This window comes from Bison bison, unplaced genomic scaffold (assembly GCF_000754665.1).
Source record: "Bison bison bison isolate TAMUID 2011002044 unplaced genomic scaffold, Bison_UMD1.0 scf7180017864233, whole genome shotgun sequence".
NCBI classification, from domain to species: domain Eukaryota; kingdom Metazoa; phylum Chordata; class Mammalia; order Artiodactyla; family Bovidae; genus Bison; species Bison bison.
In genome coordinates, this window is record NW_011494805.1 from 1,205,076 (window position 1) to 1,222,585 (window position 17,510).

The 17,510-nt window shown below is 42.4% G+C and overlaps 1 protein-coding gene across 5 annotated transcripts in view; it reads left to right on the forward strand.

Moving 5' to 3' along the window:
* The window catches only part of ENPP2 (ectonucleotide pyrophosphatase/phosphodiesterase 2), a 135,502-nt gene that overhangs the window by 64,464 nt on the left and 53,528 nt on the right, over window positions 1–17,510 (forward strand). For all 5 annotated transcript variants that reach the window (XM_010846194.1, XM_010846195.1, XM_010846199.1 and 2 more), the window contains 5 exons: window positions 752–812; window positions 3,123–3,220; window positions 3,431–3,510; window positions 4,271–4,390; window positions 13,742–13,797. In XM_010846194.1, coding sequence (XP_010844496.1) covers window positions 752–812; window positions 3,123–3,220; window positions 3,431–3,510; window positions 4,271–4,390; window positions 13,742–13,797 — 415 coding nt within the window. The remainder of the gene's footprint in view (window positions 1–751; window positions 813–3,122; window positions 3,221–3,430; window positions 3,511–4,270; window positions 4,391–13,741; window positions 13,798–17,510) is intronic.

Consider the following 17,510-nt stretch of genomic DNA (forward strand, 5'->3'; position numbering starts at 1 on the left):
TCATCTCAGAGCCCCGAGCTGAGCTCCCTGTGCTCTGCAGCCGCTTCCCACCAGCCAGTGTTTCACACACGGTGCTGTGTGTGCCAAGGCCGCTCCCTCGATCCATCCGCCCCACCCCGTGTCCACAAGTTCCTTCTCTCTGTCTGTGTCTCTGTTGCTGCTCTCTTCTCTAGATGAGGTGACTCAAGAATGGCATAGGTTTATGCTCTCAGATCTTGCTGGAACATGAAAATGAAAGATGGCATTGGTTTAGATTCCTTAGTGCGAGGATTGTGCACACACTGTTGGCGAAGAACCTCCCTGTGGCCGTCTTCCATCTGTCATCTCCATGTAGTCGAAACCTTTCTCCCCAGCTAAAGGGAAGTTGTATCATGTTTTCTATGGCTTTGAGATGTTTGGTGGCATAGGAAAAAATGTTCCGTCTAATGACCAAACAGTTTATTTCTGGAGGGAAACAAACATGGAATTTTGTTCCCTGACGCCACTGCTGTTTTTATCTACAAGCCATTTAGACACGGCACGCTCAAATAAACACCACTTGGGTTATTAAATCTAGGCTCTCCCATCACGTATGGGCGTAGCTTAGTAAAGCCAAAACAGACTCTACACTTTATTTCCAAAGTTCTTTTTAGATGGCATTCCATAAACAACAAGTATCTAACCGGACACAGGCCCTGCAATTACACTCTCAACAATCCAGATGACATTTATAATTCGATTCACCCAGAAGTCTCCCCGTTTTTCCTTACAGGAGAGTCTCACTGGGTGGATGATGACTGTGAGGAAATAAAGACCCCAGAATGCCCTGCAGGGTGAGTGCATTTAGTGAATATTATGCCATTTTATGTATGTGTTGATAAAAGATCACAAGCTGTGGATGGGTGAATGGTTTAAAACAGTGTAAAGCTGAAATCCTCTTACTGGGCAAATTTATGGTACTTCTGTGTAATTTCCCAGTCAGAAGCTGGAATGTACATCTCGAAGGGGGAGTTTTTTTTGGAAAATTTTTCTTCTACTGGGACTTGCCTGGCAGTCCAGTGGTGAAGACCTTCAGGCGCCCACCATGGTGTGTGCAGGTTCCCACCTGGCCTGGGAACTAAGATCTCACATGCCAAATGGGGTAAAAAAAAAAAAACAAAAAACCAACTCTATGTCTGTGGTGATAGTTACACAACTCTGTAAAAATACCAAGAATCATACAAGTAAAACAAGTGAATTGTATGACATGTAAATTAGAAGTCAATAAAAAATTTTTAAAATAAAAGAAATGTTTAAAAAAAATGTTCTCCTCTATCGCCTCTGAACATATTGGGAACAATATCCTCTGTATCTTACTTCAGCTGAAGATTTTAGAAATAATAATAATACTGAAGAGGAAGACAAACATTTCTGGCAGTGGTTTGGTTTTCCTGTGTTTTTTTCCTGAAGTGCTCCTTTTGCTTTTTTTTTTGGTGGTGGTGGTGGGGTGGCTGGAGGGAGGATTCTAGAACATCTCGAAAATATTATCCGAGATGGTAACTCCTACCAGATGCTGCAGGAAGTCGGCAAACCACTGCTGCGCTGCTCTGCTGGGGTCCAGCCAGACTTAGTTGACGCCCCACAGCTCAAGCAAGACCAGCAGCATAAGGCACTTATGACGCCTTCCAGGAAACTGTTGCAAATTCATGGACCCTTAAAGTGCCTGGCAGAAAAGATGTTCTACAAGCGTGTTTTCATGAGTGTGTTTGATTGAATGTCTTTTTGTTTTAGGCAGCACAGCCTGGGACACAAGATCCAAGAATTTAGATATTTTTATTTTTGTCTCCTTTTTAACTTTCATGAACTACTTGAACTTCTTGGGGCTATTAGAATGGGATGACAGTTTAAAATGTGTTCAGTTATTTTTGGAAGAGAAAGCAGTCTAAGTGGTAAAATCATTAAATGATAATAGTAATGATAGTAATGAACTCATATAGAATTATTCTAAGTGCTTAGAATGTGACTCATTTAAAATATGGGCTTCCCATGTGGCTCAGTAGTAAAAGTATCTGCCTGCAATGCAGGAGACACAGGAAGCGAGGGTTCAATCCTTGGGTCAGGAAGATCCCCTGGAGAAGGAAACGGCAACCCACTCCAGTATTCCTGCCTGGAGAATCCCATGGACAGAGGGCTCCATGGGGAGCAAGAGTTAGACTTATTTGTTATGTGGCTTCAAGTAAATGCAAGCTTATACTTGAGGAATAGTCTGCAAACCATTAGAAACAGTTTTCCACAAAGTTTAGCATTCTCAGATTTGATCGAACAACTGGAACTTTAGGCTATAACAAAGAGCCTAGTTCATCAATCCTGCCCTAGTTAGATGGATAGTCTAGTTCTTTATTGATTAAGTTTTAGAGATCTTCTACAGTTTTAATTATTTTCACAATCATTTTGTAATTAAGCTTGGAGTTTTTGGCAAGTGTTTAGTCTAGTGATAAGATCGCTACTGCTTATTAATTTCACTTTCCTTCCTCCCTTCCTCCTGTATTTGATAAATGTTTACTGAAGCCCTGTAGTGGGCCCATAGAATAAAAAGATGAATAAGACACCAACTGTGCTTTGAGACTAATGAAGAAGATAAACATGTTGATATAGCATTATAATATAATGTAATATATTAGAATACAATATGCATTTATTAATTCAATACGTATTATAGAATTAATATATATACAGTGATATATATTAATACGAAAGAGGTATTATTATCTTAATGGAATTCCGAAGCATCAACCATTACTATGAAAGAGGAAATTTTGAGTTCGATTTTAAAGAATGAATAGGAGTTTTTCAGGTAGCAAATGGGAGAATTCACGTCCCAGGCAAATCAGAATAACAGCTTTTTACATTGTGAAAAACCTTGTTTGCAGCAAGAGGCAGCCGGGGAGAAAGCACACTGAGAGAAATCTGGAGTCCAGCTCCTTCCCTGGTCGTCTCCCTCTGCACTGAGGTTGCCACAGGCGTTATGTGGCTGAAAGCCCAGTCTGGGGCGGACATCCTCGCTGAAGTTTTGCTTTCGAAATTCTCGGTTCCGTGAGAAGGACTAGGCATTGTGTAAACTCTGTGCCGTGATTTTTCTAAAGTTTATCGTGTTACCGTTTAAGGTTCGTTCGCCCTCCGCTGATCATCTTCTCTGTGGACGGTTTCCGCGCATCATACATGAAGAAAGGCAGCAAGGTCATGCCTAACATCGAAAAGCTGAGTAAGTCATTCTTGTCCCGCATTCCCATCTGTGATCCGCGACCCACCCGGTAACCCTCAGCTGTCGGTTGGAGATATGTGGGCACACGGCTTTCCCATTTGAAATTCAAGAGTGAAGAGCGCCCGTGTCCTCCATCGCTCGTGGAATGGGCCTCCCTGGGGAGTGGCTCCTCTTTTTTCTGCTGCTCTAATATCTGAATTCTGTCTCCAGGGTCTTGTGGCACTCACTCCCCCTACATGAGGCCTGTGTACCCGACGAAAACTTTCCCTAACTTATACACTCTGGCCACTGTAAGTATTCTTTCAAACGGTGTGGATTCAAAGGGCTGATTTCATCCTGAAACGACTTAAAGGGAAATTTTAAAAACATGTTCCTTAGTGTTCAGAGAAAATCTTTCTGGTTTTCATCTTACCTACATCAATTGTTCATAGTAAATGCCTTTTACCACTTGGTGGATGACCGAACTTCATTGCAACTTTAAAACCTGTTTTTTCCAGGTGCATTTCTGTCTGAATACATTCATCCAACCTCTCAAATACCACAGGATCTATTCTTTAGTTTCTGAGTTTTCAAATAAAAGCATTGATTTTGGAGCTGCTGTGTTTTAATTTTCAGATGCTCCCAAATTCTACCTCGCTTTCTTCTTTAAAAAATATAATTTATTTATTTTATTTATTTCTTTTTGCCTTCGAGTAGAAATAGAACCAAGGGCAAAGAATAGTATATTTAGAAATAGAAGCTTCTTTGGAGGCACATAAGTAAATTTCAATCTATAGGTTAATTTATTGTAATAAAAATTGTCATCTTATTAAATTGTAACAGTTAAAAAAACTTCAATGTTAAATTTCTTATAATCATGTCAAGTTTCACAATGGCTTACAACCAGTGTGTAGATAATAGTCATGTTTCCTCTGACAGACATGTAAAAGTTATATATAGGATATAAAATTGGAAATTACATATTGTTATAAAACCTTCTATGATAAAATTTATGATAGAACTATTATTACATGTGGATTATTTTGACAATAAATTTGCTTTTCCACAAAGGGGCTGTATCCAGAATCACATGGAATTGTTGGCAATTCCATGTATGATCCTGTTTTTGATGCACATTTCAACCTTCGAGGGCGAGAGAAATTTAACCATAGGTGGTGGGGAGGTCAACCGGTGAGTTTTGCATTTATGTGTGTTTCTCTGTGCATTGAAACTCTTCATTTCCAAATTTGTTACCTGTGAAAAAGATGCATTTAATTTCTTCATACTTGGAAGTGTTTCTGTTTTGGTATTGTGTGTGTGTGTGTGTGTATGTTTGTATCCAATATATGTGCATATAATATGTATATGCATATTATTGTTAACTGTTTAGTTGCTAAGTTGTGTCCTACTCTTGGCGACCCCATGGACTGTAGCCCACCAGGCTCCTCTGTCCATGGAGTTTCCCAGGCAAGAATACTGGAGTGGGTTACCATGCCCTTCTCCAAGGGGATCTTTCCAACCTTGGAAGAACCCGTGTCTCCTGAATTGTTGGTGGATTCTTTACTGCTGAGCCTCTAGGGAAGCCCCATATATGCATGTATGTATGTTTACATATCTCTGTGTGTGTATATGTATACATACATTTGTGTGTCTCTGTGTACAGGAGGTTATGGTTATGAAAGTGTGAGATGATGAGGGTCTTCACTAGAATGGTTGTGGTAGAAATGGTGACGTAGCAGTGACTTTCAGAAATATTTTGAAGAAGGGATGTGCTGTGCTGAGCTGAGTGGCTCAGTCGTGTCCTGCTCTTTGTGATCCCATGGACTGTAGCCCGCCAGGCTCCTCTGTCCTTGGGGATTCTCAAGGCAAGAATGCTGGAGTGGGTTGCCATTTCCTTCTCCAGGGGATCTTCCCGACCCAGGGATCAAACCCAGGCCTCCTACACTGCAGGCGGATTTTCTACCTCCTGAGCCACCAGGGAAGGAATAGTCAGATCTTACTGATTTACACGATTTGTGGGTACAATGAAAAAGAAGTGAATGACATGACTGCCACAGAATTTTAACCCAAGCTTCATATGATCAAGAACAGGGAAACTTGCTGCAAAAATAAAATAAAACAGCTCAATGAAACCCACAGTAATTTTACGAATTTGTTTAGTCCATTTTTTAAAAATCTTGGGAGTGAAATATAGTAAGTGGAATCTACCTTGGTTCTGGACCAGCAAATTAATACTTTGAAAGAAATCATCCTGTTGACTTCAGATCAAAAGGCTGGGCAGAAAGTACAAGGGGACGCAGGTGGCTTTCCACACAGAATTTTTCCTGTGACTGTGTGTTGGTCAAAGGTGAGCAAAGAAGCAACCTAAATCCACAGCTGTTTAATGTGTAGAAAGGAACCCTGGGTCAAAGGAGCCAAATCCCTGTAGGAACGCATCCCAGGACACAGAGCCTGTCAGAGACGTGTGGAAGAGCGGCACGTGGCTCCGTCTCGGGTCAGCTCCATCCGGGGCTGCAGGGGAGTCCTGGGCAGGACAGACGGCTGGAAGGCTTTTGTGCTGTCTGCTGTGGCAGGAAGAGTGGGCAGGGTCTGCACACATCCACGAGTCCACCATCCCGAAACGAGCTCCCACCTGGCGATGTCTGCTGCAGTCTAAGGGCTAAATGGAGAATATAAAGTACGAAAAAAAAATATTGCTTTTGAGTAAAAGTCATCTGTGAGAAAATAAGCATATTGCATAATAAACCAGTATGCGAGGTTAAATAGGGTTTTTATTTTTAAAAGGGTTGGAAGGCTTCTTGTAGGTCGGCAGTAGTGTTTCTCTCGTAGGGGTTCTGATTCTGCTGTCCTTATTCAGGCTGGACTCCCAGGCGTCTGTGATGCAGTGTGTTGTAAGCAAAGGGAAATCTGTTTCCAGGGTGGATTCCCCAAACCGAGTTTATGATGGAGGAGCATTTTAGGTAGACACAAGATGACTGAAGTTAGAGTTCTGTCAAGCTGTGGCTAGTTGGTCTTTATATTAATTCTGTCATGGAAGCAAAGTTGCTTGAAGAACCACAAAGGATATAGAGATGAATAATCACTTTGTCAGATTGGATCAACTTCCATCCAGGGTGGACATGAGGCTTCCTCTGGGTTGGCGTGACTCAGAAAATGAGACTAAGCATTCATTAACTTCTGCAGGAACAGAGCAGAGGGAAAGCTGTGAACCTGCTCAGTGAAGTCTCTGAACTGTTCAGTTGCGCCCTCACCCACTCCCCAAATTGACACATTTCACCAAGTTAGTGATTCCCTAGTGCAGACCTGGTGGGCTGCAGTCCATGGGGTCACTGAGTCGGACACGACTGAGCAACTTCACTTTCACTTTTCACTTTCATGCATTGGAGAAGGAAATGGCTTTTAAGTTATATCTAGTGCGCTCCTTGCCTGGAGAATCCCAGGGATGGCGGAGCCTGATGAGCTGCTGTCTATGGGGTCGCACAGTCGGACATGACTGAAGTGACTTAGCAGCAGCAGCAGTGCAGACCAGGGTTTGCCGTGAAACCGATTTGTGTTTCTGTCTGTCTTCTTGAACAAGAGGCCACCAAAAGCATTCCAAGGAGTGCACTGCTGCTGCTGCTGCTGCTAAGTCGCTTCAGTCGTGTCCAACTCTGTGCGACCCCATAGATGGCAGCCCACCAGGCTCCGCCATCCCTGGGATTCTCCAGGCAAGGAGTGCACTAGATATAACTTAAAAGCACGTCTTATTGAAATCTTGCATGTAAGAAGACTATATGGACCTGAACTATAAAAAACTACAGTATAAGAAACCGAAAATAAGAAAATAGGAGCTTTAAGAAACCTATAAGAAACCTATAAGAAAATAGGAACCTTTAATAAATCCTGCAAAGCATTTACAGCATCCTCTCTGAGGCTTATATGTTTCATGAACTCACCAGTGAAAAAATTGGAGTGCAGAAAATATTTATAAAAATCCTAGGCAATTAAATCAAACTCAACTTACTTTAACTGAGTGATTAAACCATGAAAGGCACTTGGCAAATAATGTGTACGTCAGATTACATGGGGAATAAGAACTGCTCTATTTCTAGTTTGAAATCTAATATATGCCATGAAGTGCTTGCAGTGTCCATCTGAAAATGTGAATCACACCATGAGGCTTTCAAAAATAGTTTCTACATTTTAATTTCATTACCAAAACCCTGATAGAGACTTCAGCAAAGGTGAGTCTGCTTTTCATTTGTTAATCTTCAGAATGCACTATTAAAAGGCGCCATTCACTGCAAGGCCCTGTATTTCTCCTACATGTATTATAATGGGATTCCTTTTTATATTGTTGTTTTGAAGCTATTTACTTTTTTCTCATTACAAAAGTATGTTCCATAATCTTAATGGAGTGCCGTAAGTGTGTTTGTTTCTTTGAAAAATCTCTTTGCTCTCATCCTGCTATTTCTAATACTGAGATATCTTGGTGGGGAAAATTCCCTGTTCAGTTTAAAGCTGGACTCAGCGAAGCAGAGAGACATTGAGCCTTCAAGGGGCCCAGAGATTTGAGAGATGAGGTTAGCCCCCATCATGGTGCAGGTTCTTTGAATCATAGTTTCTGGAGGAAAGCACTTCTAAGAGGAGAGGATACATTCTTTTTTTTTTTTTTAATTTAAAAGAATTTTTAAATTGAAAACAAGATTCCTTAAATCCTGTAGTGCGTTACAGTGCTTTACACATGATTTCCTGTAATCCCATAACCCCTATTTTCTCCCTATCTGTATAGTGCCCCTCTCCACTCCCTCTCCAGAGTGGTGTCCCAGCTGTAGTTTGTTCTTTATGTCTGTGAATCTGCTGCTTTTCTGTTTTATTTGCTAGTTTGTTGTGTTCTTATTACTCCCTCAAGTTGCTGGGCCTACAGTGGTTTTTGGCCAGTATTGGTAATGCAGTGAATTGGTCCTGAGATCATCCTCGTGAATTACTGTAGCATAAGGATGGTTCTCTGATGGCTCAGACAGTAAAGGATCTGCCTGCAGTGTAGGAGATGCAGATTCCATCCCTGGGTTCGGGAAGATCCCCTGAAGAGGGTCACAGCTACCCACGCCAGTATCCCTGCTGGGGAATGCCATGGACAGAGGAGCCTGGTGGGCTACAGTCCATGGGGTCACAAAGAGTTGGACACGACTGAACAACTGACACTTTCACTTTTTTCCAAGAATGCAAGAAAGCTGGCAAGTTCAAGAAATGGACAGCAAAGAGAATGACATTAGAACAGCCATGAACGCCCAGGCCAAAGCGGTCGCCTTGACGGCCGGCGTGGGCCTCGGCTTACCTCTCTGTTTGATTATCTTGCTAACAGGTGACGTTCTTTTCCAGGAAAACTCCTTTTCTTTATTCTGTTGCTTCTTTTCCATCCGTGCTATAAATCTGTATTCTCTCTCTTTTTGCTGTATCAGAGTGTAGTTAGAACAGACCCTGCTCCCCAAGCCCTTGCCTCCTATGCTCGTCACTCTTTTAAATTTCATTTGAAATATCCATTCCCAAGAAGCTTTCACTCAGCTTTCTCAGCTCTTAATAAACTCAGGGACCCTGTTTTGGGTTTTTGTATGATTTCTGTCATGATTATGACAACCTCATTTGAAATTATTCAGATATTTGCTTTAGTCAATGGATCCCACGAGGGCAGAGACTTGATCATTTCTCTCTTTATTCTCAGGACCCAACCCGCAGCCTGACTCATCTAGGCATCCTGTTTACCAGGCCTGAGCTTGCTCTGCACCTCCGTCTAAGGCGTCTGTACTTCTTCCTGAATCTCATCACTCACTTCCTTCTGGCCCTCATCCCCGGGGGAGAGCCATACTGCTTCACGATCTCTGCCACGGCACCCCCCAGCCCTCACTTCTTTAGTCTGTTCTGACTCTTTTTTAAAAACTTAATTTGTTTTGGCTGCACGGGGTCTTCTTGCTATGTCCGGCTTTCTCTAGTTGCCGTGAGCCGTGGTTACGCAGTGGTTTCTTGCCTGGAAAATCCCATGGACAGAGGAGCCTGGTGGGCTGCAGTCGATGGGGTCGCTAAGAGTCAGACACGACTGAGCGACTTCACTTTCGCTTTTCACCTTCATGCATTGGAGAAGGAAATGGCAACCCACTCCAGCGTTCTTGCCTGGAGAATCCCAAGGACGGAGGAGCCTGGTAGGCTGCCGTCTACGGGGTCGCACAGAGTCGGACACGACTGAAGCGACTTAGCAGCAGCAGCAGTGGTTACGCTTCTTGCGGTGTCTGGCTTTCTCTCGTGGCCGTGAGCCGTGGTACGCTTCTTGCGGTGTCCGGCTTCCTCTAGTGGCCGTGAGTCGAGGTTACGCTTCTTGCGGTGTCCAGTTTCCTCTAGTTGCCGTGAGCCATGGTGATGCTTCGTGGCCGCGCCCGGCTTCTCCTGGTGGTGGCTCCTCTTTCTCTTGCAGAGCGAGCCTCTCGGGCTCAGTAGCTGTGGTGCACGGGCTTAGCTGCCCCTCCGCAAGTGGACTCTTCCTGGACCGGGGATCAAACCTGTGTCTCCTGCGTTGGCAGGTGGATGCTTATTCACCCGGCCACCAGGGACGTCCTGTTCTAACTCTTGAGACTCAGTGACTGACTTTCTCCCACTGATACTAGGGCCCTGCCATTCCTCTGGCCCCTCAGAATTCCATATCTTCTACTTCTGCGCTTTGGAATGCAAAAGCATACTTTCCCTGCAGAGAACTACTAGGAAGACTACAATAGTAGTTCATAGTTTAAAAAAATGTTTTTTTGCTTATTTTCCTTTTGAAAACACCTTCCCTTCTCCCACAGCTGCATATTCTACTGAATTTGAGAAAGGGTTAGATTTTGCATTTAAATGCTCCTGGTCCCAGTGGGAAAGTTTTGTTTTTTTGTTTTATTTTAAATTCCCGATAACATATCAAGAAGGTACAATATTTATATTTCCATTTATTCCCTTTTCAAAATGTAGCCTCTGGGACACAAATGTTGAAAACTGTGCCTCTAGATAAAGCAAAGTAAAGGAAGAAATACTCAGATTAAAGGTGAGAAGGCCAAATGGGTGTCTTCTTAGCTAATTTCTTTCAAGCTGTGCAGTTTGACTCATCTCTGAGGAAATGTATATTACTTTCAGATTCCCAGTGGGAAATGAAAAATTATGATTTCCACTTCTCTGAATTAATGAGAAACTAGTTTTATGATGTCTGTTTCCTGACTCTCCCCCACTTTTATAGCGCAGGAGGCTCCTTTTCATGTATCTTCCTTTGGACCAACATTTTACTGCGCTTTTTTCCCTCTGTAATTACTAGATTTAACTTTAGGGTTCTGAAATATAATATATACATATAACTTGCAAAGGAACTTTTATAGCTGCTCATGATCTGATTTAACTTCAGAAACTTTATGCGTTCAGTCTCATACTGTTTGCCAGACCTTTGACAGACCAGCTTCATCACTGCTAGGATTCTTTCCTTTAAGATTTAAAAAACTTTTTTTTCTAAATTTTAAGTATTCTCTCTTATTTGTTCACTTTTTGCACTTTTCTGGTCAGGTTCCCAATTTTCTTTTAGAAAATATGGCCAACATGACTTTTACCAGGAGCAGGGAGAAATCACTTCTCTTGCAAGAAATCAAGAAAGAAAGAAAAAATTTTGCCTTTAATTTGTCTTCACAGTTCACATTGTCGTTTTCGTTTTTTTTAACAATTGGTTAATTTTGTTTCTCTGATTACCGAGATGTTGTCACTGTAAAAATTTTAAGTACAGAAAAGTATACAGAACCAACAGTCCTGATTTTGCCACCAGGATAATTTCAGCACACATCTGTCATCGTCCCAGTGCCCATTCCTTATACCATTGTGAAGACTCCTTTGGTGATCTTTCCCCTGAGGGTTAGGAAGCTGAAAGTTACTCATAGGGCTTCCTGTTGCTCAGATAACGCCAACCTCAGCATGTATCCCACAAGACAGCTTCTGAAAGTGTAGGGTCATCTCTTGACAAAACTGTATTTAAAAAAAAAATTTCCATTAGAAAACCCCGGGTTTATCTTACACTTCACATCTACCAGATATTGCTTAATACAACTTCCTTGGAAATGAGGTACCAGATTTTCTAGGAAGTTGCTTGACTATGATGCATTAAGCTTATGTCTCTGAAATGAAAATAAGTATGCAAAAAGATCACTTAATATAAGAAAAAAAGACTTCCCAGATAGAGCTCGTGCTAAAGAATCCGCCTGCCAATGTAGGAAACACAAGAGACGTGGGTTCGATCCCTGGGCCAGGAAGATCCCTTGGAGGAAGGCACAGCAACCCACTCCAGTATTCTTGCCTGGAGAATCCCATGGACAGAGGAGCCTGGCGGCTATAGTCCATAGGGTCACAAACAGTCAGACACGACTGAGCACAATATCAGAAACGGACCTCTCTGGAATCTGAGGTGGTTTGGGCGCCTGCAGGATGTCCAGCACTCAGTTTGAGTTCATCTTCTTGCTCGTGAAGCCGCTGGCACAAGGCTGAATGATGAATGAATGAGGACCCACTTGAGTCTTCATTGGCCTGGGGATACCCGGAAATGCCGGCGTTGACTTGTAAAGTGGAAGATGCGGGCATGCCTGCTAAGTCGCTTCAGTCGTCTCTGACTGATATTTAGGACCAACCCCCTGGGTGGCGCTCAGCGCGGTCTGACGTCCTGACGGCTCTGGTCCATCCCCGCAGGACATGGACGTCCCTTCTTTCATGCTGATGATGCCTGTCGGCAGCTCGGGCCTCCTTGAGTCTGAGAGCGTGTCTGCCCTGATAAGTCCCTCCCTCGCTCGCCCTGCAGCAGCTGTGCTGTGGGAGCCCTGGGGGTTTGCAGTGCTCCCCAGATAATTCTCCTGGGCCAGGCGTTCCCGACCTTCCTGAAACCGTGGCCAAACTTCTGGATGCTCTGCACCTCCAAACTGCCCCTCCCCTGCCTCCAAAGCAAAAGTTTTAACTGGAGTAAATAAAACACTGTCAAAATGTGGAGATGCTGAAACAAGAAAGGAGGGGGATCGCAACTCCTGGACCATTTTTGTTTGGTCTTTTGAAAACCCAAGCCATGCTTCTTTTTTCTGTTTGCCTCCTAAAGCGAAGGGGTTTCTTCTTCCAAACTTCTGTCCAGTGGGACACAGGCATCCTAAATTGTTTTCAGTGTCCTGAAATAACTCGATTATCTTCGTATCCATTATTGCATAATAATTAAGATGAAAATTGATCCAGTGTTTACCAAATGCTAAGACACCATTTTTAAGGACTTTGCACATATTAATTCATTACAGCTTAGAATAATCCTATGTGCTAGGTAATATTATCTACATTTTAAAGAAATGTTGAGGCCTTAAATAACTTCCTGGAGGATCACATGGCTGGTAAGCAACAGAAGCAAAGCATAAAATCCAAGTAGCGGTCCCCACCGTCAGGTTCTTAACTGCCATAACTTCTGTCCCCCACAGCATGAGCTAGGAAGAATATATACAGATATATATAGATATATATTGTGTACACGTGTGTGGTAAGTCACTCAGTTGTGTCTCACTCTGCAACCCTATGGACTGTGGCCCACCAGGCTCCTCTGTCCATGGGATTCTCCAGGCAAGAACACTGGAGTGGGTTGCCATTCCCTCCTCTCCAGGGGATCTTCCTGATGCAGAGATCGAACCTGTGTTTCTATGTCCCCTGCATTGGCAGGCGGGTTCTTTACCATTTGCGCCACCTGGGAAGCCCAGATACTACGTCTATGTATATGTATTTGCATATGTTTTATATCTATACGCATCTATTTATCTACATATTTTTGGCCACACTACGGGGTACCGGGGATCTTAGTTCCCAGACCAGGGATCAAACCCACACCCCCTGCTGTGGAATTGCAGTCTTTACCACCGGACCACCAGGGAAGTCCCTGAAAAGAATATTTTAGAAGACTTAATGACATGCTTGGGTCACCTAACTTATCCCAGGAACTCACTCCTAAAATTCCATTTACCAAAAAGCTAAGTAAAAGGTGCAAGCAGAAATCCAGAATAAAAAATAATCCTCCCCCTACCCCCGTTTCATTCACCTCTTTGAAAATAAAACAAGGCAAAGCTGGGTTCCGCAATCTGGGCATCTGTGTGCCAAATTGGGGTTCTCCTCTGTAGGCTTTCAACACTCAGGGAAACATACGGTCACTCGAGGTCCTTTGATGAGCAGAATTCTGCCATATAAGTGAAATGTTGAAAACAATGATCAGAAGGGACAGGTACAGAAGAGACTCGAGATGAAATAAGGGTTGTTTTTTTTTAAAGCCACTGTAATCATAGCAGAGCTTGAAAGCTTTTGCAGAGAATGTATTGAATAACATTTATGGAAAGAATAATTCTGACTTCCAGATGTGAAAAAAAAAGTTGCAAATATTGGGAGATTTATGGTAGGGTATGGGTACAGTTTAAAATGTCTGAGCTAATATACTTTAAAACCTTTTCCTTCTTTGACCAAAAGTCAAAACATGTTCTAAGCCTCTTATATTTTCCTCATTAGCTATGGATTACAGCCACGAAGCAAGGGGTGATCGCTGGGACATTCTTCTGGCCTGTGTAAGTTACCTCTATTTTGTCAATGTTTGTAAAATTACAGTTATGATTCAGTTTAAGAAACATTCATTCAATTTTATTTCATTTAAATGTGAATGTTAGTGTAGACCAACTTATGAGTGTTTTCTGACTCAAGACAACCCTCCAGGTACTTTGCGGGGGATCCTCTCTCTCTCTCTTTTTCCCTCTCAATTCTCTTTCCCTCACCCGTCTCTCTTTTCCCCCATCTTTTCTTAACAGAATGGAAGGAGGATTTTTCTCTTCCACATCTAGTCATCCTTTAGATTCTTCTGTTCCTGTTTGTAGATTTTTGGTAACTTGGCACCTAGGGAATGTATATTTCTCAAACCATTTATTGGTGTGATTTGAGTTATCATTTTCTATAAATGTATTACAACATTCTATATTTATTTTGGTTCATAATTTTAAAGATCAAACGTGTTGTTGAACAGCTGATGTAGTAGTCCAGAGATTGGAAACTTCAGACAGGAGACCAAGAGGAAGTCTCTGTTTCCCCCTCATTTTCCTACTAAGCTCCAGGGTTTTCTTAATAAAAGAAAAGAAACTGCTTCTCTTCCCCACAGAGGTGATGGGGCCGATTAGTAATGTTCATGAAACAGTCTTAAGATGAAACTTACCTAATAAAAGTGTCAACATGTTGATTATGTTTGAGGTTCCTTAGTAAGAGAAGGAATCTGTTTCAACTTTCATGGGAATTTTGTTCCCACTGAGATGTTCTTTCCATCTTGTTTTTTTTTTAAACCACCTAAAGCTGTTTCCATATTTGCCTCTTATGCCGTAACAAAAATCTGACTATTCTGTAATAGTAGAGTGCTGAGAGCAATCACAGGTTCAGATTAATCCAGAATGGTACCGTCTATATTCTCAAAATTCAGGAAGAAAGGTAGCTTTTTCAGAATTGAAGAGCTAAATTGAAATTGGGTTTGGTGATTTGAAGCTAAGACAGAGAGTATCTCTTAAAAGTCTCCCCTTCTCCTTCCCCCCCTCCTCCTTTTAAAAAGAGATCTTCTTGGTTGAGTAAATGTGCATGTTAGAAGTGACATGTTGATTTATCAGCTTAATCTTATGCATAACATTTTTTAACCCTTGGCAGTCATTGATGCTTATAGAAGTGATTTCTTCTTCTCCAGAACATATTTGGCTGGCAGAATGGAGAGGCACCAACAGTAGAATTAATACTTAGTCCTCACCCTTACCCCCCAAAACTGCTGCAGAGCTTCATTGAAAAGGCTTAGTGTTCTGGTTCTCGATGGTAATTTTCTCCACCCATTTCAAACCTTATAAGAAGGTAGCTTTTGTGTGCTCCAAAGACGCCTGTAGTTTTGCTTTGCTTCTCAGACTGTTCTTCTTTTATCTCTATCTTGGAAGTGACTTGGCTTCATTTTCTTTTAAAAAAAAAAAATGTCTTTAGAACTTAAAAAAAATGGTCACACTTCCAGGTATTTATTGGAATATATGTCAAGGAAATCTACACATCATCCATACTGAAAATTTTTAAATTTAAGCAGATTCAAACGATAGCCTTAGACCTTTGACAGTCATCTTTCTAACCTGGTTCCATCCTGCAACCTAGAATTAGCCTTGCTTTTCAAGTGATAGTATTTCATTTCAGAATCATGCTCAGCTGTGTCTCCATTATGTTCTTTTCTGTCGACTCGTGCTCAGAGCAGTAGTTCCCCTTGTGTATGGGTCTCAGATTGATTCCAGTCCTAGCTCTGCTGTGCAATAGGTTGCTGACCCTGGACAAGTGTGGTAATCTCTTGACAAACCAATGTCTTCATCTGTAAATGGGAATGGTAGTGTCTTTACCCTAGGGCATCATGAAGATAGAATGAATTAACAAATGGTACTTGTTTTCTTATGCACATTATCTCTTTCAACAATGACCAGACAATGGCTATCTATATATGACCTAAGGTAATTTGTTCCCCTTTAGCACTAAATTCCTCATCTAGTTCATCTTCCTTTTTTTTTTTTTGCTATTTCCTTTTCTTCTTCTAACATGTCTAATGTTCTTAGTCTCATGAGAAATTCTGTATCAACCAGAAATGGTGAAGACAACTGCATGAATCGGTGAAGACAACTGCATGAATCCCTTTCTGTTTGGAGTACCCGCTTCCTTTGTCAGATCTGTTTGTACTGTGTCTGCATCAGATTTTAAACGTTCATGGCTCGGGGCCATGTCTTTTCTAGTCTCTGAGGCTTTTTCATAAATGCAGTCTTAGATCTACAGGGAAACTTGGAGACCACTCTGTGTGACTCCCCATGTCTGTGATCAGAACGCCGAGGCTTAGAGAGGTGAAGTGTTGTGCCCAGGGTCATGGTTTCAGCGGATACGCAGAGCCCCACATGCTCATCTCACGTCTTACCACGGGCATGCCTTTGCCCAGAAAAGGATGATCACCTGCTTATCTCTCCAGGCAGAGAATGGTAACTCTTCCGTATAGGTTTTTTTTTCGGTAGGGGTATCTTGTATCTTTATTTATATTCACACAAATGCCTTGAATGTAATATGCTTTTAACAGATATTTCATGAGTGAGTGTATCATTTCTGTGGGCCTGTGAATCCAGAGCTTCTCTGGTGGTCCAGATGGTAAGGAATCTGCCTGCAATGCAGGAGACCTGGGTTCAATGCCTGGGTTGGGAAGATCCCCTGGAGAAGGAAATGGCACCCCACTCCAGTATTCTTGCCTGGAGAATCCTATGGACAGAGGAGCCTGGCGGGCTGCAGTCCATGGGGTTGCAAAGAGTTGGACACGGCTGAGCAGCTGACACACACACACACGAATCCAGTCTATAACGATAGAAGCTCACGTTTTTTACTGTGCCAGACACGATTCTAAGTGCTTTACATTGGTTATCTCTTTTAATCCTTACAACCACCTTGTAAGATAGCTCATTTTATAGAGCAACAAAAGGTTAAGTAACTTGCCAAAGTCACATCACCCATGTAAACCTCAGAGCTGATGTTTTTTCCCCTACTTGTCAAGTACCCCATCCAGAGAAGGCGTTTAAAGGGTGAGCATTCTGAGCTTGAAGCAAATTCTGTTAATCTGTATTTTTCCATTAGCATCAAGTGGGTCCATCAGAATCCATCTTTGTGACCTAACGCCAGTTCCGTAAAATAAAGCAGCTGGTAGGTAGGCAGTGGAGTAAGGCGCAGCGGAAAGACTGCGACACTCGCTTTTCTTTTAAGTTAGGAAAGAATTCAAAGTATGCAATTATTTTGTTCAGATACAGGGGATTTCTAAGGCTGAGGAATTAAATACTTCAGGCGATTAACCTGGCTTGGCTCTGCCTACTTCTAATTCAATTGTAGGATGTAATAAACACGATCACACTTCTTCAGCAGCATTGGAATTTGTGTAAATGAGAACTTGTTTTATGGTGAACATGATTTTGTTGGGCTGGTAGGATAGTTCTGGACCGAGAAGCGGTTAGAGAGAGGAATGGCAGGCAGGCCCAGCGTCCCTCCGGCAAGGGTGGTGGTGGGGGGTCGGGGGGCAGACTCTGGGGGAGGCTGTTGAGTGGAGCTGCCAATGCTAGCGGCCTGCCATGACTCCGAAGGGCTGTCTTTCCCCCGGCTAGCCCATGCTCGTGTCTATCAAAACTGAAAGCTGAAATGGCTCACCTAGTATCCCATAATACATTTTTAATAGTTAATTTTTTAGAGCAGTTTTAAGATCAAAGCAAAA